General features: G+C 39.4%; 3 protein-coding genes across 8 annotated transcripts; 2 read left to right on the top strand and 1 right to left on the bottom strand.

The window, feature by feature from the left end:
• Nucleotides 1-6: 6 nt before the first annotated feature.
• atp6v1e1b (ATPase H+ transporting V1 subunit E1b) lies at nucleotides 7-8,901 on the bottom strand. The gene is made up of 10 exons (XM_086268677.1): nucleotides 8,748-8,901; nucleotides 8,560-8,621; nucleotides 6,279-6,344; nucleotides 4,977-5,086; nucleotides 4,655-4,721; nucleotides 4,460-4,549; nucleotides 3,282-3,350; nucleotides 2,984-3,078; nucleotides 2,783-2,870; nucleotides 7-825 (listed from the first exon to the last, which is right to left on the bottom strand). The coding sequence occupies exons 2-10, from the start codon at nucleotides 8,590-8,592 to the stop codon at nucleotides 763-765; spliced, it is 681 nt and encodes a 226-aa protein (XP_086124803.1). The 5' UTR covers nucleotides 8,593-8,621; nucleotides 8,748-8,901; the 3' UTR covers nucleotides 7-762.
• A 2,606-nt stretch (nucleotides 8,902-11,507) lies between these two features.
• On the top strand, nucleotides 11,508-17,012 carry LOC147310233 (uncharacterized). Of its 5 annotated transcripts, none has more exons than XM_086269493.1 (3): nucleotides 11,508-12,019; nucleotides 12,103-12,240; nucleotides 15,831-17,012. In XM_086269493.1, exons 2-3 carry the CDS (start codon nucleotides 12,196-12,198, stop codon nucleotides 16,707-16,709), a joined length of 924 nt encoding a protein of 307 aa, XP_086125619.1. In that variant the 5' UTR covers nucleotides 11,508-12,019; nucleotides 12,103-12,195; the 3' UTR covers nucleotides 16,710-17,012. The 5 variants fall into 5 exon arrangements, with proteins under 5 accessions (XP_086125619.1, XP_086125622.1, XP_086125620.1 ...); XM_086269496.1 differs by lacking the exon at nucleotides 12,103-12,240 and adding an exon at nucleotides 13,939-14,020 and having other exon boundaries at nucleotides 11,521-12,019; XM_086269498.1 differs by lacking the exon at nucleotides 11,508-12,019 and adding an exon at nucleotides 13,939-14,020 and having other exon boundaries at nucleotides 12,130-12,240.
• Nucleotides 17,013-20,800: 3,788 nt separating this feature from the next.
• On the top strand, nucleotides 20,801-25,458 carry LOC147310234 (transcription factor Spi-C-like). 2 transcript variants are annotated; one of them, XM_086268950.1, is made up of 5 exons: nucleotides 20,801-23,146; nucleotides 23,275-23,362; nucleotides 23,509-23,630; nucleotides 23,709-23,814; nucleotides 23,908-25,458. In XM_086268950.1, exons 1-5 carry the CDS (start codon nucleotides 23,114-23,116, stop codon nucleotides 24,381-24,383), a joined length of 825 nt encoding a protein of 274 aa, XP_086125076.1. In that variant the 5' UTR covers nucleotides 20,801-23,113; the 3' UTR covers nucleotides 24,384-25,458. The 2 variants fall into 2 exon arrangements, with proteins under 2 accessions (XP_086125076.1, XP_086125077.1); XM_086268951.1 differs by having other exon boundaries at nucleotides 23,712-23,814.
• Nucleotides 25,459-26,453: the final 995 nt, after the last annotated feature.

Here is a 26,453-nt window from a genome sequence, read left to right on the forward strand (position 1 = left end):
TAATGGTTCAGATTTTATACTTTATACACATTCCCACAATAAAACATTTTGAATTTGAGACAATCAAAAAACAACAAAAAGAAAAAAGATGAGAAATCAAAACAAACAACCACCACACACATACATATAATTTAATCTGGAAACCTCATATACATACAGGGCACCCCTCTGGAATGATATCAGCCACTCCTTTAATTCATGACAGGAGGAGAAGGTACAGTTGATGTAACAGGAATAAATTAACTCTAAGATCATATCCAACCTTCAGTTTTGTTTCTATGGATTCCATTTTTGTGTGTGTGCGCGAGCCTATATATGTATATATATGTGCGATTGGCTGGAGCAGACACCTATTATCAACACAATGCTCCATGCAACCAAAAATGTGGTGCAGAGGGTAATGAAACTGGGAAAACCGTGACACAGATGCTATGTTTGTCATGAAACTAATCCAGTTAGAGGACAACTTGTTTAACATCCAGCCAGTCACTCGATCCCGTCTTCCCTGACTGATCAGTGTAAACTGAGGCCCATGAATGGGAGCAGCAGAGCAAACCAGTGCTTACAGCTGTACACATCTGTAATGTTGAGTTGCAGCATCTATCATGTCCCTTAATGCACAGAAAAAAAAATACAGCAATACATCACACAACAACATCTTTTTTGCGTCAGAAATTTCACAGACAAAGGAATGACGTCTTTTATATGACAAAATAAAAAATTAAAAGGAGTGTTTCTCTCTCTCTCGTACAGCAGAGGTTCTCAGTCCATAAACTTGCGGTTTGGGTTGGCACCAAAGAGAGCCACTCGGATTTCAGGCATCATCTGCAAACAGAGTGACAGGATAAGCCAACAACCATCATCTCAGAGTAACTTTCTTTATAAAACCGAAACCCCGAGAGGAGACATTTACATTTTTATTGAATGACCAAACATCTAAAATGAGAAGACGTTCAATTTACTCCTCGTACATTTGAGAAAGTACAGCTAGAACTAACTACAGTACTGTGCAAAAATCTTGAGCCCCTCCTAATTTCTTTATATTGATCCAGAAAAATGAAAAAAAAAAAAGGAAAAAAAAAAAAAAAGGTGGAAATACAGTAAATAAGGTAAAAACTGAGTTTGTACAACAAACTTGAAAGTCAGTATTTAGTGTGACAAGCTTTATTCTTCTTCACAGCCTCAACTCTCTTTAAAGAAGTCTTCAGGAACAGTTCTTCAGGCCTCTTGAAGGACACTTAAAGCTCTTTTCTGGATGTTGGCTGTTAAGATGATCCCACACTGCTTTAATAACGTTGAGGTCTGGACTCTGGAGTCTGATCCATGACTGAAAATGTTCCACTGTGTGCTTCTCTATCCAGGTTTGTTTTTGCTGTGTGTTTATGATCATTGTCATGTAGAAAAATGAAGCTGTTGCCGGTCAGATGCTTTCAGATGGTACTGGATGGTGGATCAAAATCTGATTCTACTTTTCTGCATTCATAATTGCATCAATTTTAAATAGAACTCCAACACCACTGACAGAACCTTCATTGTGCTTTACAGACGGCTGTAGACACTCTGTTGTACTTCTCTCCCGACCTCCTCCGGACATATACGATACAATTTAAACCAAAAATTTTAAATGTGGCTTCACCTCCATAAGACCTGTTGCCACTGGATTTTCAGTCCAGCTCTTGAGTAATTTGGCATAACTCAACCTTTTCTCAGTTTCTCTTTCTTAATATTAAGCACCTTGAGACTGTTATTTGGGACTATATAGTTTATCTGTTATATGCAGACAACACTGGTTCTTCCCTTGGGTTAGGTGTCCTTCTTATGTGTGATTCACAGATTCTTGTTAAGTGGCTTAACAAAAAAACAAAACGTTGTCAGGTGCAGCACTGAAAATGAGTGAAAAAGCTTCCAATGTCCAAAGCAAAGCTTTGACAGAACTTCAGAAAGCCTGGAGAACTGTGGCTCCTTAAAAGCAAAACATAAAGAAAAATGGGTGGCTCAAGACTTTTGCACAATCCTCAACTTTTCTGTCACCTAACAAGCTGATTCAGCAAATTACTAAAATCGAAGTTAGAATATATGGAATATTCTTGAACACCCACTACTGTACTGACTTAATATTCCATCTGTCATAACTCTGCTCTCTGCCACCTCTGTAAATGTGCAATACTAATGAAAAAGAAACACTACAAAACTTGTTTTCCTGTTTTATTTACAGTTAATAGCATAAAGTCACTAAATAAAAACAGAGTAAAAAGAAGTATGTTACTGGATGAAGTGCAAGACCATTTTCTGTGACTACAGTGTAGTTTTACTGAATTTTTAGAAAAAAAAAAATATTGCTCACCTCTTTTAAACACACTGATATTAACTTCAAAATGAAAAACTAGCCTACAGCGAGATGGTAACTATCTTCATACTCTTTATATTGGTAAATATAGTGACATGTCTCAAAGTAGGTAATGTTTATTTATTAAAAGCCTCAAATTTCGTCGAACATAAGCATTGTGTATCTTTTTAAAGTTTAAAACAGAAAAAATATTGCACTGAAAAATGAAGTTTGGTATTAAAACAAAGTCATTTTTTCAAATGCATGTTAAGAATACTGTTTTACTTTTTCTCTGTTGCGTACATTTTAAGAATTTAACACCATGCCACCAGTGTGACGATGATTTAAAATGCAAGTGTGTTATATATAAACAGAATAATGTGCAGTTAGAGTAAACTAGTGCATTTACAATGTGTGAAACAAGAAAGATAAAATGATAAGATATGCATTTCCTACCTGCTGAGCCATGAGGTCCAGTCTGCTCTCCAGAGTGTTGGACACCTTGATCTTCCCGTCTCCATTATAGATCTCAATACCTCCAGACCTGCATGCAGAAAAAGTTTGACATTTTGATCTCAAATTAAGAGGTGGCTAAGTTTTCAAGAGAACTTCCCCTTAGTGATCACTGGTTTGTCGTTCAAATGTGATTCTGCTTACACGTCAGGGGAGAGGAAGTTATCCTGGTCAATGCGGACCTCAATGTTGTTCTTCACGGCTGCTTTATATATGGAAATGTTCTTCTGGATGGATGCCTGAAGGGTACAAGGAAGTTTGGGATGAGATTTCATCTGATACAAACAACTGGATCAGCACAAAATTTCCCTTCAGTAACTGAACACGTATCATTAAACATGATAACTTTGAAACTGGGTTTTCCCCACACTGCCCACAGCAGGGCAGGTGATACTGCACTGCAGGGTAAAAAGGGTAAAGAGACACCTTCTGTTTTACTCACCTGCACCAGCGGTATGTCCTGTTTACGACAGCGAATGGTGACTTTGGGCTCCAGCAGCTGGTAAAACCCCTGATGAGAGACGGTTATTATGTTATTTTAGTTTTTAAATATCTGCATAGAATGACAAATATTTTTATATCATGAAAACCTTTCTATATCATACAATAAAGTTTAGGATCAGCACAATGTAAGCCCTCCAGAAAGTATATTTAAGGCGCTTCCACACTGGTTTATTAATACCTAGAGGCTACCTGAATGCTTTATAAATAGTCCTGTGTCTTGTGGTACCTCACAATTAAAAGATGGGATTTAACAAGAGCAGGGGCATTTCCAGGGGGGTTATAGAAGTTTGGGCTGTTTTTACAGAACAAATTAAACTGGAGACGGTGTTCTTAGGGGATTATCCAGAGGAACACAACCTAATTGCATCCACATCCATTGTATTAGTGAAATACCACCGCATATTTACTAAACAGAATATAATTAGCTTATCTGATTGGCCAGACAAGATTAATATGATCATAAAGTCTGGCTGGTCTTCTCTACAAGATCACCTCTTCAGGTATCATCCCAGCTTTCTGCACTGCTGGAATCAGAAGGAGGAGATGCTAAATCATTGTCTTTTATTTATCTATTTATTTTATGATAAATTAGCTGAAGTGACTCATTACATAAATTTGAAGTCACAAGGACAATAATTAAAAGGATCCACATGCATTGCAGTGGCAGGCAATCTGTCCAAAAATAACTGATGCAACTACGAGATATACAGTAACTAAGTAGCTGTGTTAGGCCCGTTTTTATTTAATAACTGCTGATATTATTGAATTTAAGCAAACGAAAACAACAACAACAACAACAACAACAATAACAACAAAAAAAAAAAAGCTGAAAACTCGGTGAAATCAACTTAATATGTCATTAAAAGTTTTATTTTTCACGCCAGAGGTAAAACATATTTGGACTTTATGCTGAGAGTGTGTGTATCCTTGTGTTTACAGTGCAGTGATGTTATTATGGCAGGGTCACAGCCCCCCTCTCACATTCTGGGGACACAAATGAGGATCCTGCTGCTCTAAAATAGCTGAAATCTTTTAGTACAGATGGAACTTGTTTTACAGAGTAAATTTCATTGGTCAGAGGGATGTTAGCGGGCAGGCCTCGGAGTATAAACCAACCTGTAAGATCAGTCCATCCATAAGAGTTGAATACCTGGCCGGGTCTTTTGCAATGTTAGCGAGCCGCTGGCGAGCTTCATTCAGCATTTCCTGAGGGTACAAAAAACACACCTGATCTCTTCTGTTTGCACTCTCAGCTGTGATATTTAACCAGCCCATCTTTCGTATGTATATAAACTGATGACAGAGACTTACCGAGATCATATCATCACGGGCCTTCAGCACCTTCAGTCGAGCCTGGTTCATCAGGTTAGACATCTGACTGTTAAGCAGACAAATAACACACACATTGGTCCTGCTTATATCCCAAAGTGAGACTGTGTTTGCTCTTTTCTTAACCCTGGCACTGTTCGAGGCAGGTCACAGAGGAGGTACTGTTGGGTGAAGTGGCTAAATAAAATTACAGAAACTCTGTCACATTACAGCCGTTTCTTTGTTCTTAAAAAGGCCAGATTGAAAGGAGGAAGGAAAGAAGGGATGGGCACGATGTGTCCTGTGATGTCTCGCCACGACTCACATTTTCTTCTGTTGCTCAATCTGCTTCTCTTTCTTCTCATAGTACTCCATTATCTTCAGCCTCTGGGTCTGGACCAGGCGGCCCTTCTCAATGTTGAACTCTTCTTCTGCCTGCAGGAAGAGACACAGGTAGCTCAGAGGAATTCATGGCAAACAGAAATCTTTTTCACATAAAGAATGACATTTAAAAAGAATATTTTTCTCTAATAATGTAAGAGAAACATGAAAATATTTTGGGAACCTCACTAAACAACGAAGGTTACTATATGTACACACACACACAACTCTTCTCATAATCAGCTTTCCTTGCTGTAAAATAGTGCCTGAGGCTTCTGGAACTTGTGGACCATCATATGTGACACAATGAGAGCAATCCATATCATCTTGTAATGCAAGCATGCAGCATCAGCACCACCTAATGGTGATTGACTGGTGTTGGAGTCTACAAGGGCTGCACTGATCACCCCTGAGGTGACCTCCAGCTTGCCCTGAAGTGGTTTACAGCAGGAACCTCCTAGCCTGGGGCCATAGCTCTCATCCGGAAAAAGTTGGAGAACCCACTCTGGGTCGTTGGAGGAGTTGGAAGAATGTCACAGTAAAGATGACTGTTGTGACAATGCCGATTTCCCCTTCTGTTCACGTTTCTACCCTCAGCTACATGATGCAGGTGACTTGTATGGTCACGAGCTCTGGTAGCGACTGAAAATAGAAGTTTGTAGTTACAAACTGTGGAATGAGCTTCCTCCAATGGGTCTCTCAGTTCTCCCTTACAGATAGGTTTTTGGGGGGGGGGGGGGGGGGGGGGCAACACCAACACCACAAGTAATGGGGGCTGGAAGACAGTGTGGCTGAGGAGAGCATCTGGAAAGCAGCAGAACATGGATGGATATTCTTCTACTTTGGACTTCTCCCATCATCCGCCCCCTTCTCCACCACCCTCTGTCACATCAACCCTCTACATGTCCTCCTTCACTACGTGCACTGTCCGCTGATGGACGTTGCAATTTTAAAAAATAATTGATTGCATATATTAGCTGGTTTGTTGCTTTTTTGTTCTCCTCTTAAGACAAAACAATTAAATAAATCTATGTAATGACACACAGTCTGATGGGGGCCAGGAGGCCTGATGCTTCTAAACATTAAGTTCATTAATTACATGAAGACAAAGTTACAGGTGACCTTTAATGTCTGTCCACATAGTCCAATTCCCTGTCTTTCCTCAGCTTTGACTCACGAATAAAGACATAAAATCTATCCAGCCTGATATCTGTGCACAGCACTGTGTGGTGATGTGTTTTCATACCTTTGCATCAATTTCCTCCGCCTTCTCATTTGCCTCCTGCTCGATGAAGGCCATCATGTGCTTAATCTGTGGATGGGAACAAAATATAACTAAAAACAAGCATGTGTTGTATAAAAAAACCCATAAAATTTAGATCCCATAGAAACAGCTTCTTTGATTTTTATTTTCACTTCGCTCCAAATCCGATTTTTGGAAAATCTAATACACGTTAATCTTTAAACAACATTAGATCTGATCTTTGTTGATCTGAAGATATTTTCAGAGCCTTCAAAGACCCTCATGACAAATATACTTAGCTTATTTCACATTAAAAAAAAGATTTGCACCTAATGCAACTTGTGACTTTCCTTTCTAATGCAATACACTGGAAATGAAACTCATCATTAAACTTTTGGTAAAACGACAGCAAAGCATTAGTCTGGTAAACATCAAGATATCCCATGAAGATTAGTACATTTTACTGTGTGAGGTGTGTCATCTCTGGTTTGAGATAGGAAAAAGACACCTTCAAAAAAAAAAAAAAAAAAAAAAAAAAAAAAAAAAAAACGTCTAACAAATACTTCAGGATATCAGTGAGTTTTGTTATTTTTCAGTGTACATGAAGCAAAATGTCAGCGATTTCTTATATCTTTCCTCCTTTGAATCCTATTAGGGATACCTCTTGTTTCCCTTTCCTGACCTGAGCGGTTTCTGTCTTATTTCAGGCCTGCTTACAAACAAAATGACTGGGTGTACATCAGCAGTTAGTGATGCAGCTACTCTTAGATAAACCCAGAAACTATTCTAATGGTTTTCCAATCACATCCTTACAGATATGTACTGAGGTATCAAAAATTCATCATTAAGGGTAGAGAGGGCATCTTAAAATCTTTACTGGGGTGGTAAAGATGAGATTAAGCCAGGGCGGTTTCCATCGCTTCAGTGAAAATGTTTGTGAATTTTGTTGCACATCGTCATTTTACCAACTGTGCAAAGAAACAGGTGATGAGCGAGGGATGGATCTCACTGAGGAAATTAAAACTATAATTTTAAACCACGGGCTCACTGTTCAGCAACTCTATTAATTCAGATAATGAACTTCATGTATTATTCGATGTAACCCGAAACTAGGAATTGAGCCCACGAAGTCATCAGGAAAGTGTCCACTGAGGTCACATAGGAGCTGTTTCCCCACAGATTTCTATACAACCATGAATCTTTTTGGGGGGTTTTGGCAGCCAGGAGAGTCGCCCTCTGATGGCCCACTACTAGAAATTCCACAATGGCTTCACACAAATTCTGTGTTTCATACAATCTAGTGCTTAAACTTTTATACTTATGGTTTTACACATTTCTAAGATATAGCGAGGGACACTCATGAGCATTTCATATTGGACGGTGTCAGTATTTACAGTGTTGACCCTCCTCTGATTGACAATGAGCCATTCTTGACTTATCAGAGCTCAAAGTTCCGCTCGTCCTCCTGCCTTTTAGGAATCAATCCTCGATGGGATTAAGAACTGGGGAGTTTCCCTGCCATAAGATCCAAAATGGTACTATGATGACCGCTGAGCCACATAATTATCACTTTTGCTTCATGACTTGGTACCCCATGATACACGGGAAAACATTGGCCTTTGAGAATGTGTTATCATATTTTCTGACACCAAATAAAAGTATAACATATAAAAACTTATTAACCCATAACCCTTTATTGCCACTTTAATTGCTGTTTCAAAACTATTTAAATAACAGCAAAAGTAGCTAATATTAAGATTTGTTGAAAATTAAATATATTATTAATGTGTGTCAAACAGCCAACTGATATAGAAATCCCTGGTCATGGCAGTGTACAGTGGGAACTTTTTATTAGACTTATTTTCCATATTTGAGGAGATTTCCAGTGAGAACACGGTGGCTCACTCACTCCAAGTTCCTCCTTCTTGGCATGTGTTCATCATGTGATCATGCAGAGATGCATGACCCTCAGTATCACATCCTTAAGTCTCAGCTGCAGAAATAGCGGCTTATTTGGGTCCAAGTGTCAATTTTATGTAAAAAAAAAAAAAAGCACCCCTTTAAAGAACAAATATTGTCCTCTAGGTGCCGTTTGTGTTTAATTCAGTGCTAACCCTTATGCAGCTCTCTCAATGTCATTCTCCTTTGACACACCGACTTCCTGTAAATCCTACAGCGGCTGAAAGCATTTCTCAGGTTTGTAACAGGCTAACGAGTCGCTTCGTTAACGAGCGAAAACAAGCGTTAAAATGGTGTCTTTATATAGGTGAAAACGGTTCATTACCTGCTTCTGTACGTCGGCATCGCTCAGCGCCATGGCTGCAGTTGTCAAAGATCCGCCTGGGCCTGCCGGAGAAAGTAAGAATTAAAAAATCACGAATAATAAAAACCGCTAAATGGAAACAGAGACCGCGATTACTCAGAAAATGAAATTAATCCCAACATTTAAGCTTTAAAGCGGCATTTATGTACCCGAGAACAACAGAGAAGACGGTTTGAATTAATCGCCGCAGTCGTGACTCGTAAAGATGTCTACGGAGGATCAGCTGATTTTCAGAGTCACGTGATGTTTACTTCCGGCGGAAGAGGTCGTCAAGTGCGAGGAAGGAGCGAGACGAGTGAATAAAGAAAAAAGTGGCTGTTTACTCAGTTTTCAACGTGTCACGGACACAGTGAAGTATAAACGTAACTATAACTTATCAGTTTTTAAGTTAGAAAATATAAATATATTTATTTCTGTACATTATCTCTTAACAAAAATCTTTATTGCTACAGTTTAAAAAAAGGTTTAAGGTTGAGTTGATGTAACAATTAAAATGTTATATTTGTTATATTTTATTCATATAATAATGTTTATGTATTTCATAATAATATTGTTTGTAGTTGTTTTACTACATTTACTGTGTTAATAGTAGTTTCCCTTAGGATTTTCTCAGGATAAAGTTCTTATCTGTATTCTGGTTGTTTTTGTTTTTTATTTTATTAGCCTGCTACTACAGCTGTTTTAAATTATATGAAAAGGTTATTTAGAGTTGTTTATTTCTACAATATTACTGAATATTACTATAACTGTATTTGTCTATGCTGAAATGAGGAAAGTAAATACCTTTATATTCCCTGGGGGAAGTAAGAAAACACAAATCATATAATGATATATTCTTTATATTAGCTTTATTCGTATCTATATCACACTATGGCATCTTCAATATTCCAAAATAGGAGTTATGTTTTCGAATATACACTACCAGTCAAACGTTTGGACAAACCTTCTCATTTCTTTATTTTTACTACTTTCTAAACTGTAGACACATACCAAAGACATCAAATATATAAAACAAGATATATGGAACAATGTAGCAAAGAAAAAAAATTGATAAGTAACTCTAAATATGTTTTATATTTGAGAATCCTCTAAGTAGCCACCATTTGCTTTGTTGCCAGTGCTGCAAACCCTTGGCCTTTTCTCAATGAATTGAATGAATTGAATGAATTCATGATGTAGTCACAGTTTTTACTTCACAGGTGTGCCTTGTCAGGGTTGATTTGTGGAATTTCTTGACCTTTTTAATGGGGTTGGGACAGAAGTCAGGTTGGTACACAGCTGGCAGCATTATTTGAAATTTGATTCTTGCTATAATATGAACTCTAAGCTTTAAAAAAAAAAAAAAAAGGAAGAGAAATGACAGTCCATTGTTACTTTAAGAACTGAAGGTCAGTCAGTTTGGAAAATTGCTAAAACTCTGAATCTGTCCCCAAGTGCAGTCCCAAAGACCATCAAGTGCTACAACGAAACTGCCTAATTGCCTAATATGACAACAATTTTCTTCATGCATCTAAAATCCCACCCAGTCCCACGATGCAACTGACCCACAACCCAGGATGAATGTTCCTTATGTGTTCATGAGCAGGACAAAAATTCCTCTTCCAAAGCGGGGACCATGCCAGCCTTGTCCCAGGCAGACAAGGAGAAGCCTCCTATCCCCGTCTCGTCCCTCCACTTAGCTTGTCACATACCAGCCCAGCTCACACACTGTCGCTCGATGCCACCGCGGCTCCCCTTGCGGATTCGCCCTTTAAGTAAACATTTACTGGCCAGAACCATCGTCCCGGAAGCTGACCTGGCTAATGGCCATGGCGACCCTCTCCCAACACGACTGCACCTGGTGAACAGCAGTGGAGACACTATTCACAAATGCAGGCAGAGGTGTACCTCTGCCCTGCTGTCGGAACCGGTCCATCTCCAAATGAGCCGTCGCACGCTACGATCAGGCAGCTGGTCCCTCTTTTCCACACTCGCCTTCATGCATTCCTCTTCATATGTGGGGCCTCTCTCCATTAGTGGTCAGCCAGCTCACTTTTAATAGGTCCTTTAAACAGCTGATAGGCCACCTCGGGACACACCCATGCCTCAGCAAGTGATCGCTATCAGCCAATTTGCCTAGCCAGTCCACAGTGGATTAAAACAATGTCATATAAAAACATGGAATACAAACAGAATAAATCATGCAAATAAAAACTACACTCATAAATAAACACTAAAATCAGAATAAAACCAATTATAAAAGGCAAATACAAATTCCTACTCTGTGACATAAGGGCTATTGGACCAAGAAGGAGAGTGATGGAGTGCTGCACCAGATGACCTGGTCTCCTCAGTCAACTGACTTAAATCCAATTGAGATGGTTTGGGGTGAGATGGACCTCAGAGGGAAGGCTACCAAGTGCTCAGCATCTCTGGGAACTCCTTCAAGACTGTTGGAAAACCATCTCAGGTTTTAATTGTGGTCTTCTTTGTTGGCATTCTCCTGTGCCATACTAACCCGCTTTGTTTCCTCTTTCACTGCATTCTCTTTTCTTCTTGCCTGGCAGTTCCAACTTTAACATCCTATTTCCAAACCAACTCAAACATACCTCTGTAGAATAAAATTAAGACTTTATTGTGGTATTTTGCTTTCTTTGTATAAATGTTTAACAGCAGAGAGAAAGCAGAAGAAATGAGAGGATGAAACAAGATAATTATAAATACAGAGCTTGAGTTCCGTTTTAAAATGTAAAGCTATAGTTTTTAGATTTAGATAACTGTATTTATCCCCACGGGGTAGTTGAGAGTGCAGAGTGGCATATATACAGTTAAAAAGAATAAGTGCAAGGCAGATAAATAAATAAAACATGTTGGTGGAGTTGCTCCTTCTTTTATGAAGTGTCTTGCCAGCAGGGGGAACTAGAAGTTGGAAAGTTCTGGTTTAAAAATGGCTCTTCTCCCCATCTGACGTGCATTTTCCATTCTGTGCTCCTGCTGTGCACACTGTGAGCTGACTGATAATCTGCTGTTTGGACAGTGAACATAAAAAGTCCACAGACTGTTGACCTAAGCGAATGCTACTCACGCTAACATCTGCCAACCTTTAGCGACCGCAAACACGAAGATTCACACCTTGATTAATTCAGAGTCAGAGGACTTACAACATTTATCCTGCTTCACAGTGAAGTCACTGCTGACTCCTCTCCAGCCAGCTCTTATGTGATGGATTTGGGAAGTAGGGTGGCTCAGAGAGAGAGAGAAAAAAGAGAGAGAGCTAGACAAGGAGGGAGGGGGAGAGAGAGACTTTTGCACAGCTTGCCTACCTTGTTACTCCTGTGCCAGCTCCAGCATGCATGTCTGCCTATCTGTTGATTTGTGAATTTGTGTCTGAATGCACATCACACTTTGATCTCTCATCTAGCAGCTCATCGAGAGGACACAGGTATGCTTGGATCTTTCTCTCTCTCTCTCTCTCTCTCTTGTTTTTTTAAACTTGCAGAAAATAAATCTTGGACTCCTCTACAGGATCAAACGTGAAGGAGTACTGTGCTCTGAATTAAGACTGTGATTTGATTTTGGGGGCCGAGTGCGTCTTTTAATGCTGTGAGCGTTAGAAGGATGATTGCAGGAAGGACAAATACAAGACAGCGAAATGGACAGGAGGTGTGTCTTATCAGCTCACTCTTCAACTTTGACATTGAAAGCTGACCTTTTGTGAATATGCAATATCACTCTGCCCCCATTGTGCATTGTACAGAAAGAGTGCTTTAAATCTCCCTGAGCATTTGCTTTATCACAAGTCTGTTAGAGCTAGGATAGGATCAATGGGAATCCAATTACTCAAGTAGGACAGTAAGGAAAGGTGGAGCACACAGCAGCAAGTAAGGACACAAATGAGCTTTGCTGTCTGTTTGTGTGCATGCAGGGCTTAACATTTTTGTGTGGTCAACTTTAAGGCTGCACAGGCCCGCAGAGCCACAGTGTCTGTGTGAGGAAATATGGCAACTAGGACGTCTGGATGGCGTTTGCTCTCTAAGGAAGGGGTGGAGTTGAAGGGTTGAAAGCTCACTCTTTGAACTTTTTATTATTCTTTTTTGTTCTTTAGTTCTGACTCTAACTTTTGCAGTGTTTTGTTGGTTTAGGCAGCCTCAGCAAGGTTAATAAAAAAAGAATGGTGAGCTTTGCCACTGGCACCAGCTTGAATGATTATCAAGTTGGACCAAAAGAAGGAACAAAGGCCATTCCGACGAGCCCTTCACAACCTTCCTTCTGACCCCATCTAACGAAGAAGAGGTGTTGTTTCCAGAGGAGAGCCAAGTCAAATAGATATTTGCTATGAAATTTCCCCTTGTGGGACTAATAAAGGTATATCAATATCAATACCAATACACTTTAACAATAAACTGGTTGGCTTCTAATGTTTTTAAAGCTCACTGTAGCTTTTGTTATGATAAAAACTAATGTGTGTAATATATGAACTTACAATTTTATTCATTTTATGGTGTTTATTACTACAAAGCAGACTGTCCACAAGAACAAAAAAGACAATCCAGCCCAACATAAAGGATTTTAGTCCCCAAAACCTAATAAATGCCTCAAGAAATACATCAGCAGTGAGGGTACTCCTCTAAAATGAAAAAGTTTGTCCATTGCCTAAAAGGCTCCTATTGTTTTTACCCAGTCAGAGGTTTTATTGCACAAAAAAGTTACAAGCTGTTGCATAACAGACAGGAAAGGCCTTTCCTCTGTGAGGCAACACAAAAGAAACTGTCTTGTTTTTGAACTGCAGGTATGTGCGTTTAAAGCAGCAACAGTGAAGCAATCTTTAAATAAAACACATGTTCTTTACCAGATAGGAGGATTATTACTACAATAATACTATTTGCATTTGCAAGTTGTGTTAACCTTATTACTAATGATCATATTTGTATTTATGTTTATTTTTCATAATGTTATTCTTTTCAGCACCTTGTTTTTTAGCAGTTGAGGGGTTTTTTTTGTTGTTGTTTTTACTCTCTGTGACTCCACACTGTTCGTGTTTCTGCTCTTGGTTCTATTGTTATTGACTGTAAGAATTTCCCTCAGGATTGATACTTATCTTATCTTATAATTTTATTTCTTGTACTGTGGGAGATATGTTTTACCAGCTAATGGCTGAGAAACACAATGAGACAACAACACTCAGCTGAACCACTACACAATTTCCTTATTGAAGTCATATTACGGTATAATAAACATGAGATTTGATAGGCCTCCTTTGTAAAGATATCAACTGAAGGAAATTCCTCAGCTTTTCTACTAAAACTGAATCAAATTTTAACTTCTGCATCGCTAATTACCTTTATTTGTTTTTCTCTACAGCGATCCGCAACATGTAATACTGTGTTAAGAACTAATATAACAAATTCAAGGTGTAGAGCGACTGTTAGAGGCTCATTAAGAGGTATGTTCTGAAATCAGCGAGACACGCAGACAGGCCACATGTTGTAAATGTGATACAACATCACACAGACGTGCTAAAAATATCTATTCTGGGACTGGCATGAGGGTGACAAATCTGTGCAGGCGAAGCTGAGCTGGGAACAGGGGGGTCACCTTCAGTCTATGTGGCACATTCGGGCTGAATGCATGCGTACACAACAGTGCTAACCATTATCAAAAATGTATATTTTCTCCAAAATTCTGATTTCATATGATTATATATTAACATTTCCTTTAAATTTAGAGGTAGACTGCGACATAATCGTTTCCATTTCGTGTCACTACTCTCGCCCTATTCTCATGCCATGTGAAATCACTAAAAGAGCTGCCACTCTCGGGTGACAGATGGAGATGTATACAGTGTCTAAACATAGTAAGATATGCAGGTCGAGGCTATAGATAGCCACAGACTGCTGCAATAACGACAAGCTAGTGAGCAACTTTTTCCAATCACAACCCTCACTCATGTCAATGAGAGCACAGACATGTAAAATCTGTAACAGTAGCAGCCATGAGGGGATTCTGTGGCTGTGCTGCAGAGTATCAGTAACTACATGTCTTTGTGAAGACATGAGGCTGTGTTTTCCAAAAAGTGGGACCCACTTGGAGCAGTGTGTGCTTTTCTGGCCTGTAGCAGCATGCACTGTAGTCTCTCTGTAGGTGTCCTTTATCGTACTACCACCACCACACAGACTTTTAAGGGTGCACACAGTGGAAGAATTGTGATTCTAAATTCTAAATAAAGGCATCCAGAACAGTGAGCACAAATTTTGTGATTTAAGCTGAGACACGAGGTGCTAATCTGAAAATAACTGAGGTAATATGTAATCAGCACAGTCCTCTTGGTAACATTTTGCATCACAGGCCTGGAAGCGGAGGTATTTTTGTCCTTTGAAGTAAAGAAAATAAAGTTATGTCTAACATTAGCACCTTCATGACTTGTTTACAACTCAAAAAGAAAAAACTACTGTCTTGATCTTGAGTATGACTTTTGGCATATTCAGAACAAGTAAAGCTGAATAAACGTAGGAATTACCACCACTTAAGACAAATATTGTAGACACAAGGGTTGTGCTGGATTTACGGTTTTATTAAAACACAAAGGTTTCCTAAGCAAAATGTACTTGAAGGTAAATACACTTCTGAAGAAGAGACCCTATCAGTGATTAACATGGGATTTCAATGCACTTATTTTAAGTCCTGTTTTATTTTCAATGCGTCATATACTCACCATCCACTTTATCAGGTACACCTTGTGGGAGCCTGTTTTCAGAGCTAACTTAATTCTTTGTGGTGCGGATCAAGCTAAGTGCTGTAAACACTCCTCACCAATTCTGCTCCATATTAACATGATAGCATCACACAGTTGCTGCAGATTTGTTGGCTACACCTCCATGATGTGGATCTCCTGTTCCACCGCATTCCCAACAGTGCTCGATTGGATTGAGATCTTATGATTGAATCATCAAGAAACCTGCTTGAGATCATTTGAACCTTGTAACATGGTATCTAAGCCTGCTGGAAGCACCCATCAGAAGATGGGTACGCTGCGGGTGTAATGGGTTGAACATGGTCACCATCAATACTCAGGCTTTTATGTTTAAATGATTCTCAGTTGGTACTTTGGAGCCCAAAGTTATACCATAAATAATATAAAAGATATAGAATATCCCTCTTTCCATGTTTATACAAAATTTTGACCCTGGTGTGATATTTTGGTGAGTCTACCTGAATCTTTGTCCCACCTGCGATCTTCTCTGTCCCTTCTGCAGCCAGCCTTCATTCTGGAGGGAAAGGCCCCACTCGAGCCCACCAGGGGGGATGGAGGAGGCAGAGAGACCCTCATCCCTGCTTCTGCTGCACTGCTGACTCAGGCAGAAACTCCTGCACGCTGGCAGAGTGAGAGCCTGCTGGCAGAGTCCTGGTCCACAATGGGCGATGTAGACCCCGAGGACACCAAGAGCCTCGACAGCAGTGACGGGACACTTCTGACAGGGGAGGAGAACCACTCCTCCAACTCTGACATGGTCCACCTGGAGCGGGACGAGGCTGAGATGCTTGAGGAGGCAGAGAAGAAAGGGAAGCGAGCAGAGGAAGAGGAGGAAGAAGATGAGGAGATGCAAACAAGTATGTTAAGTGTGTTGGGTGGGGAGAGGGAGCTGGTGGCACTCAGGGAAGAGGAGCAGGACCTCCAGGCCCCAGAAACTCAGGAGCTCCTGGTGTCAGCAGAGGAGCCTTATATGGAGCGTGAGCCAGGAGAGTTCAGGCACGTGGTTCCCCCGATGGCCTTGCCTCCTCTGCCTATTGTTAAGCTCGACCCCCCCTCCACAACATCCACCCCAGTCCCTTCAACCACAACATCTGAAGTAGAGGAGCTGTATTCCATTCAGGGCCTCCACCCTCCTTCTATTCTAGCACCAATTGCACCGGAGCCTCCAGCAGCAAGTGTCGGGCAACAACAGTTTTCACAGATCCCCCTCACAGACGTGGATAAACATTCAGTTAAGGAGCCTGCAGAGAAGCTGCAGCCACGGCCAACTGCTCCCAAGACCAAACCTCTGAGCTCCACCGAGCTGCTTTATGGAGGCGCTGCATTAGTAGCAGTTGTGGGAGTGGTGGCATATAGTGCAGTGATGTACTGCAGAAAGTAGAAAACCTCTCTCTGAATCCCCCAAACCACCTTTCAGCACATTTTTTCTCTTGTTTTTAAATCTATTCCAAACTAAATATTCCACCACATCACTATCCAATTAATGGATTTTACTCTCTAACGCTGTTTGCTAATTAGACACACTGATCTGATGTTTTTTAATTCGTTTTGTGCTACCTCAGCTCACAGCAGAGCTTGTGGCCTTTGTTTTTCTGTTTGATCTCTGAGGAAATGTATCCAATAAAATGTAACCTGAAATACACAAATCACTTTAAGTGCAATTTTAAACTTCCCCATACTTGAAGGGTTTCTTTGTGCGTGTGTGTCATTACTTCACCATATTAGACAAAATGCCACTTCCTCTGTAAATAGTACTGTCATTGTTTTAGCAACACTGAAAAGCACATTATCATAAACATTACACACTAAATGGAAAGTTTCAGAGTACAGGGCAGCAGCGATTGGACTGAAAGCCCAAAAACTGCATCAGCATCTCACAAACGTTTTTGCCATAAAAGTTTTTCTGCACAACATCTATAAAGCCTGCAGTCAAAGCCCTTTTACTTATGTTTCTGCATGTTCCTGCACGCCATGTATCGCTCTGTCCAGGCATATGTCTATATTGAAGGCAGGTTATGATCACACCCACACCACCCGAACATGCTCAATGGGTGACATGTCCGGTGAGTATGCTGGCCATGCAAGAACTGGGACATTCTCAGCTGCCATCTGCCCTGAACAATGTGAACCATGATTCATCCGTGAAGCGCACACCTCTCCAACGTGCCAGACGCCATCGAATGTGAGCATTTGCCCACACAAGTCTGTTACGGCGACGAGCTGGAGTCAGGTCAAGACCCCGATGAGGACGACGGGCATGCAGTTGAGCGTCCCTGAGGCGGTTTCTGACAGTTTGTGCAGAAATTGTTTGGTTGTGCAAACCAATTGTTCCAGCAGCTGTCTGGGTGGCTGGTCTCAGACGATCTTGGAGGTGAACCTGCTGGATGTGGAGGTCCTGGGCTGGTGTGGTTACACGAGGTCTGCGGTTGTGAGGCCGGTTGGATGTGCTGCCATATTCTCTGAAACGCCTGTGGAGACGGCTTATGGTTGAGAAATGAACATTCAATGCACGGGCGACAGATCTGGTTGACATTCCTGCTGTCAGCATGCCAATTGCACGCTCCCTCATTGCTTGTGGCATCTTGCTGTGAGACAAAACTGCACATTCCAGGGTGGCCTTTTGTTGTGGGCAGTCTGAGGTACACCTGTGCACTACTCATGATGTCAGATCAGCATCCTGATGTGGCACACCTGTGAGGTGGGATGGATTATCTCAATATAGCAGATGTGCCCACTACCACACATTTGGACTGATTTGTGACCACTGTTTGGGAGGGATGGTTATATTGTGTATCTGGAATGAATTTTAGGTCTCTACGTCCATCCCATGGGGAATGGGAGCAGTAACAAAGGTGTTGCGTTTATATTTTTGTTGAGTGTATGTATGTACAGCAATAAAATATAATATTTATAATTTTATCCCAGTTTTGATCTTTTGACCCTCAAAGAGCATATCTATCACGTTTAAAACATTAAACCTCTTGAGTGCTGGATCAACAAACAAAAAGAGAGTTAGAAGTTTTCCAGTTCTCCTTATGTATTTAATTTACTGCTCTATTCTGCCATCTGCTGGCCTGTTCGCACCGATGCAGACCTTTAGAAAATAAGCCACGACACAAATACCAGCTTCATTTGAGGAGTAGATATTTACGTTTATTTATGACATTTTATTCCACATTAATTCAAAGGACAGACTGTCAGTATAGAAGTGTGATGTTTTGTGCTTACCCATGTAGAATCCACATGATATTAAGTCTTAAAGAGTTTTATCTAAACCATAATGAGCGAAAAGGTAAAGGTGCCTGTCAAAAAACAAACAAAAAGAAAAAAAAACATGAACCCTGTTTAAACTTTAACACTAAAACACTAAAAGTCTCAGAATGAGCTTTGTCTCTCTGCTAATGTGTCACCCATTATACAAACATGATCGCAGTGCATAGATAATAATTACAACTCTGCGGTCACAGCAGCTTTCAGTCTAATAGTATAATTATGCATGCCTGGCTTTACCACTTCTTGATTTTCATGGAGTGCCAGTAAATAAAGAAGAACAATGGTACTGACTGTGTTGTGGTTAACCTGCCGTTCCCACACTGGTGCAGACGTGCACGCAGCTATTGAATTGAGAAGGGGAAGGAAAGTGCTTCTTTGTTTGGAGAGATACCGCTGCAGCCTAGCTCTGCTCTGCCTAAAAACATACTGCAACACCTTCACAATCGAACCTCCATCTCCCTCTCCCTGCCTTTGTATGTCTTTCACACTCTTCCATCCAAAAACACAGGCAACACAACAATAACATCCACCGTTAACTACAATTGCACAACGATAAATACATGATAAAACATTTTGATCTGATAGAAGATTTCTGAACATCCTAAAATGGGAGCAAAATATCTACAAAACTGGTATCACATTAAGAAAAAGGTTTGCATCATAAAACTGAAACACTTTGTTCAGTTTAGTATATAATAAATATTTTTTCTTTCTTTCATTTACACAGGTAAGCTGTTGCTTACACTGTCACTGTGGAGTGATTTTGTTCTGTAGAACAGAACAGAAAAGATTGTGGTGGAGCGCTTTTAGCTATTTGAGAAAGAACAGAGAGTAGTGGAATAAATATTTAAATTGTTGCAAATTTTCAGGATTACTGAAGCTAGAAGAATTCACAATATAAAGGGAACATTAAAAATGCACACAGATTAATCTGTAACGAGTAAAAGAAGAACAATTATTTAAGTATTATTGTGTCATTAGCACCATATTAGTATCTCACAATTCTCATGAATAACAATCTAAATATACAAATGTATGGAACAAAGCATAACAGCATATATGCACAAGTATAAAACAAGAACAAATGCTATATATGGATATAACTGACTAGTTGATAAAGAACGCAAGAAAACAATGTAAAAGACTACAGGCAGAATATAGACTAAGAAATATTGATAATAATAATGATGATAATGATGATACCTGGCAGATGACTATATAGAGAAGGTGCTGTGTTTTGGCTTAATGGACAGTCTGGAGAACTTACTTCTAACACTGGCGTTTGCAGTACTCTGCAGTGATTTAACCTCCTAGGACCTGGCGTCCACATTTGTAGACATCACATTTTGGGTTATTTAGACCAAAATACTCCATTTTGCTCTACAAGGGCCTGATATCCACTTATGAGTACATTACACTGCTACTGGTCTATCGAAATTTTAAACGAATATGTGGCTCTCATTTTTCTTAGAAACAAAAAATCAGGTAAAAAGAAAAAAATCTGGTAATTCTTTGTTTTTACGTTCATTGGGTCCCAATCAGCCCAAATATCAAAGAGAAATTAAAAATGCATGCCGTGGAAGAGTTTGGGTTTTAGGAAGTTAATGAAGTGTGCAGTCATATGTGGAATAACAGAATTTTTACAATTCTAACCAGCTGGAAAATTAACACAAGGTGTGACCGCCTTTGCCTAACAGAGTTCAACACAGCTTGAACTCTCTTAGTGAGCTTTCTTCTGATTTCTTTAAGTAGCCTTCAGGAACTGTTCTCCAGGCTTCTTGAAGGATATTCAAAGCTCTTCTTTGGATGTTGGCTGCCTTTTGTTCTATTCTCTGTCAGGATGATCCCACACTGCATTAATAATATTGGGATCTGGACTCTGAGGAGGCCAATCCGTGAATGAGACTTTACTGCAATGGCAGCGTATTTGGGATCATTGTCATTTTGAAATATGAAGCTGTTGCTAAACAGAGGCTTTCCAGATTATGTTGCATTCCCAAACCATGACAGAGCTTCCACCTTGTTTTACAGACCTTATTTTGTAGATGGATCAGCTGAAAGGTCAGATCCATCTCTCAGGCCCCGTGTCAGCGCTTTTCTTCAAATGCAAAAACAAATGTTACAGCGCGGACACAAGTTTTGTTTTTTCACATTTTTTAAGGATACATGATGATGAGATATGGCAAGTGTTTAGCTAATGGCTCTTTGAGAATCACCTTATTGACACACAGAAAATATTTTAAGCCTGTCAACCTGTGTTGCATCTAGAATTCCTCGCAGATTCACAGCAAACTGCTGGTAACAAAGTGCCTAAAGATACATTTTAAAATTGGTTCTTTGCTAAGGTTTTTTCAGTTAGGTGTAAAAACCTTAAAAGAAAGTCTGACTCCTTGGAAAAAATATGCAGAGAAATGAGAGTTAGCTGAAGAGATTCGCACAGTGCTGTAGGTACAGCTATTGTTTAAACTGTTTATGGTTCAGCATGATAACATGCCAGCATCATTTGCATGTATTTAAGCATAACAATAGACAGTTTTGATCTTATGATCAGACGATTTAAAAAAACATCAAGAGACCAACAAAAGTGTTCCACATTGTTCTCTGGGGGATGTGTTCAGCAATTTTAGTCCAGACCATCTACTACTGCAGTTATTAGCAACCCTGGAGAGGGCAATCACGGAAATAGTGGACGAATCAGACTAGGGTAAAATGAGAGTAACACAATAGCCACCATGGTTTCAAAAAGCAGCCCATGCTACTTCCCTGTTGTTAGTGAGTGCAGTAACTGACCTCTTTAGTGATAAAGAAAGACCAAATACCAGTGTTGATATAATAATACAGGCTATACCACTAATGAAAAAGCCAGACGAGCAACTTAATGGAGCAAGCTCCTCATCCCACACAGTCCCACACAGTGCCACAACCAGCACACAGCTGTCAGGCCTTGGCTGCACCCCGACAGGTTGTGGTCTTTAATTTATGGAGTTTCACCCTGAATGGAAACAGGGAAAGACAAAGTGGGAGCGGGGACAAGGTTTGTGGTTCTTTGTTTTTATCAGCCTGCTGCACAGGCAGGAAACACACATGTACCACGCACTCACACTGACATTTGCATGCTTGTTCTCTCTCTCTCTCTCACACACACACACACACACACACACACACACACACACACACACACACACACACACTTAACTGTAATAAGGTAGTGTTTTTTTATTGGGGGAAAACTGTGTTAAAGAGTAAAAACATCTTAGAATTAAAATGCAAATCACATCATCTGAGTGAAGCTAACATAACCCTAACATAAGTTATAATCTCTGCAGGTCCACATCTTTGTTTCCATGACGTTTCCAGCTGTGCACTCAGGTCTGACTGCCTGCAAACTTTAACTGAGCTGAAAGGGGAACTTCAGGAACTAGTCAGTTGATATTTAAAACTCCACGCCTGTGAAAAAGAACTTCTCAAAAAGCCAATGTTTATTTGAACAGGGGGGTTAGCTCTGTGGTGCGGAAAAAAGAAGAAAGAAAAAGACTCAGGCTTACTTCGACAGTGATCGCATTATTAACCATTAACCTTTATAATCCCGTTTATCTGAAGCTGCATTAAAAGCATTCTGCTCGATTGAAAATTTATATGCTTGTGGCTTTTTTATTTGGCTTCAACTCCACACAGAGTCCTTGTACACCTGAATATGAAGCTTGTTTTCTTCTATTAATAAGTACATAACTGTAAACCGTGCCAGCTGTTTCTCTTTAATGATCATGTTTATTGTACAGAAAAAATAATGACTGTTTTTAGTGCTTTTCTTTCTGATTTTAACTTAATTTTTTTTTGTTTAATGCATCAGAAATTCTAGGATTGCACTTTTTGTGCGGCGTAGCGATAGAATTTCAGATTAAAGTTGCATTAGTAAACTTTGAATTGGCTAAATAAATGATCGAAAAATGACGCTACAGTGGATGTAAAAGTTACAGTGGAAGATAAGTTAAAATCCACTTTTTGGTTCTTTTAGTGTTCTGTGAATTTATTGTAATATCTTCTAACTTTTTAGGAAGATTCTAATTTATTTATCTGCAGAAGACGAAAGCCACAATGGAAAATTTCCTGCAGCTCCACTGACTCATATTTCATTCTTCCAAAAAGCGAATAACTGGACAGCCCAGATTATAGATATGTTAGTGACATCTCGCCCAGTATGCAAATTCTTAGGTAAGGCTGAGAATTGGTGTTATCCCTGGTTGGAGCACGCAATAAAAGAGGTTTTTGTTCTTGGTAGATTGTAATCTGCGTGATTAGAGAGAGAGAGAGAGAAAGTGATGCTTAGAAGTCTATCTGGTCTGCGCTTCCAAAAAAGAAGAAGTGCGGTACATTAAAACATTTAAATTGACCGGCCTCTCTTTCTATTATGTGGCTGAACGGCAAACGGGTATTGGAGGTCTCCTACATATATATACCTGTCCAAAGTGTGCACCTGCACTAGTGTAGCAGCGCTCACCGGTAGGGACAGAAATGGCCTCAAGTGAGGGAAACACATACAAATTGGTGAGTTAGAATAAATGCTAATTACAAATGTTTCGATTTTTAAATAAATATTAAATGCATTTCATGCTTTATTATTATTTTACCTCTTTATATTAGTTTGTATAAAATGAGGCGGATTTGTATTTCAGACATCTTTGGACAGTGACATCAATCAGCACTTTCAGGATGCAATCGATGTGATTCAGCAGCATTCGAACAATTCATACTACGATTCAGGTGAACTTTACGGATCTGTTAGATTGATTGAATTGTTTTTATTTGGGGAGGGGTTCTTTGTGCTGAGGTAAAAAACACAATTTGAGTCTTTATTCTTAAAGTTTTACATGATTTTTGATGTACTAAAGTTGAAATTGTCTTTTCAGATTATTCATATTACGAGAATCTGGGAAGTCACCACCAATCACTGCAGTGTCAGATCTCCTGTTGCCTCGTCACACACCAGTCTGAAGTCCCAACTCCTGTTTATGACTGGAATGACATGGCTGTAAGTGTAAAGCATTGATAAGTTTGAGAACAGAGATTATAGAAATCTGGATATTTATATGAAATGTGTTTTTTACAGCAGCAGTCTTGGCCTCAGGTCATACCCGATGTTGCGTTGAGTCACTCAGTGCAAAATGAATCCCCACATTTTTACTCCATCTTACCACCACAAAGGAATGGCAAAGGTGATCAGTGTTTTAAAAACACCTGAAAATTAGTTGTTGTTACACTTTTTTGTGCAATCAAAACTGAAACGACGGTGTTGTCCGTCTCCTCAGGTCGGAAGAAGCTCAGACTTTATGAATACCTGCACGAGGCTCTGAATGACCCCAACATGGGCGACTCAATCCAGTGGACGGACAGCGGCAGCGGCACCTTCCACTTCATCTCCAAAAACAAGGAGAAGCTGGCTGAGTGCTGGGGCCAGCGTAAGGGCAACCGCAAGACTATGACCTATCAGAAAATGGCAAGAGCTCTGAGAAACTACAGCCGTACTGGGGAGATCATCAAAGTACGCCGCAAACTCACCTACCAGTTTAACCCAGACATCCTGCACAGGCTCGGCTCTGCACATGTGCCCATGCACCTGCCCCGTCACCCTCCACAGGAGGAGGCCCACACCCAGCAGCACAATCCGTCCGAGCAGAGCTACTGCGGCTCTGCGGCAGCAGACTGGCACAGCTGGTACGCTCACTATCAGCCGCACGAAGATTACGACCTGGCCGCAAGCTTCACCTCACACACCAAACTCTGAGGTGGCGGAGAGCTCTCAGGATGTCAAAGTTTTCAAAGACTCAAATATTTTCGTTACATGCTGGATCCTGGTTGTAAAATGTATTAATTTACAAAAAACCTATAAAAATGTTTTTTTGTTTTCTTTTCTTTTGTTTTTTTTTATTTCAATACCTTTACTGAACAACATACACATTTTCTGGCAGTTGCAACCAGTACTGTGTGGATTATTTAGCATACTGTTTGCTTACCAGATTGACTTCAAGGCAGCAGCAACAAAAGTTAAGAGTAAAATTAACCTCACAGAACCAAATCAAAGTGGTTTTCCTTAGAGGTTTTCTTTCTGGATCCCTATTTATTCAAAGCATGTCATTATTTGAGAATTTGGGACAGAAAAAGTAACAGACTTTGTAAATTGATTCTGTATGCTGTGATTTAGAAGTGTTTGTGTACATTATTTAAGTTGCTTTTAGTAGTATATGAAAGAGATTTCACTGTATATTACTTGTAAATAAGACTTTAATATTCTCATTTTGTAATTTATAACAAAATAAATTTAAACTGTATTGCTTTAGCAACACTTTAGTTGGATGATACAGGCACATACTTTTAAAGAAGGGGTAAAGTTAAAATGACGGATGATCCAAAGCCATCAGTTAAAATCAAGGATGTCACTAAAATTTTAATTTGTATACTTGTATTTCTTTTATTGCTAATATTAAAAATTTTTTTTAGCAATTAGTGAACTGAAATTCATGATTACAAATCTGATAGCGTCTGTAGTGCCTCTTTTACTCTTCCTTTCTTTTCTTTTTTTTTAAACCTATGTGGATCTCGTGCATTTAGCATATTGTTTTACTTTAATATGCTCCAGTTTTCCTTTTGCCTTTTGGATTGTTTTTATGTCACTGTAAGCATTCAACAACACTGTTGTAAACATTTTTACATGTCCAAATAAATCAGAGTAAATTAAATCAAATTCAGTTCAATTAATGTTGACAGGAACCAGTAGCTGGTTAATGTTTCTTTAAAAAGAAAGATTGACTGAAGGTCTGTATAGAGCCTGAAGTAAATAAGTAAAACTTTTTTTTTTTTTTTTTTTTTTTTTTTTTTTACAGACAAAGTCACAGAATAAAACATGAAAATATAAAATCTTTTTTTTTTAAATTCTAATATAGCAAAAAATGAAAACCTGGAATTTAGTTACATTTTTTCAAACTATATTTTAATTTGATTAGTTTACAGCCTTCATAATTACCATCATATCACCACTATATTATTCAAGATTTACCACCAAACATGTTTGATATACTAATTAAAAAAAAGGTAATAATGTTTAAAATTCTAATGATCATTTTTATGTACATGTAAATAGTAAGTGGAAAATATATTTCATGGTTGCACTAATCTTTATCCATAAATACTAAGATATAATAATTTAAAATGTAAGAATTAAATCATTTTCTCAGTATTGTTCAGTTTTGCTGATATGAAAATATCATCTTTCAATGATTCAACATCTCTCCCAAAAAAAATAAAAACTCAAAATAAAGCTACACGCTGCTATTATCGTACAAAATATATTTTTTAAAAACATGTTGAAAGATTTGGCACCGTCTCCAATGCAGTGAAATATTACAACAGGCACACAAAATATGAAATTAAGACACATCCTGTGAGGAAAAATGTGTCAGCAAGTGTGTGTTTTCCTGAATCGAGAGCATTGTGTGTAGAAGCTGCCTCCAGGCCAGGTCTTATCTGGTTCAGCGGGGAGGATGTGGTCAGTGCTGGGAGGCTTTGTTGATGGGTTGACTAGTGCTTGTGTCGGGGGCTTTGTGGGATGGTGGTCATTGTTCCTGCGAGCCCAGGGTAGAAAACGTTTGGTTTTATGTATGCAGAAAGCCCGCTCCCGTGGGGGGTATAATAAGAGTCCCCGAACTTGAGTGTCTCAGTGTCAGTTGTGTGTAATTCTCCCATTCTGCAAGGACGGTACAGCATTCGACTCAACCTTATCAGTGATGGTAAAGAGAACTTCCAACATCTTTTCAATTCTGACATATTCAAGGCTGGTTTTATATTATTTACATCTATC

This window comes from Aulonocara sp. 'chitande type north' Nkhata Bay, linkage group LG17 (assembly GCF_057382095.1).
Source record: "Aulonocara sp. 'chitande type north' Nkhata Bay isolate Kocher_YH1m ecotype deep benthic linkage group LG17, A_spYH_male_GT1.1, whole genome shotgun sequence".
Classification (NCBI taxonomy): Eukaryota; Metazoa; Chordata; class Actinopteri; order Cichliformes; family Cichlidae; genus Aulonocara; species Aulonocara sp. 'chitande type north' Nkhata Bay.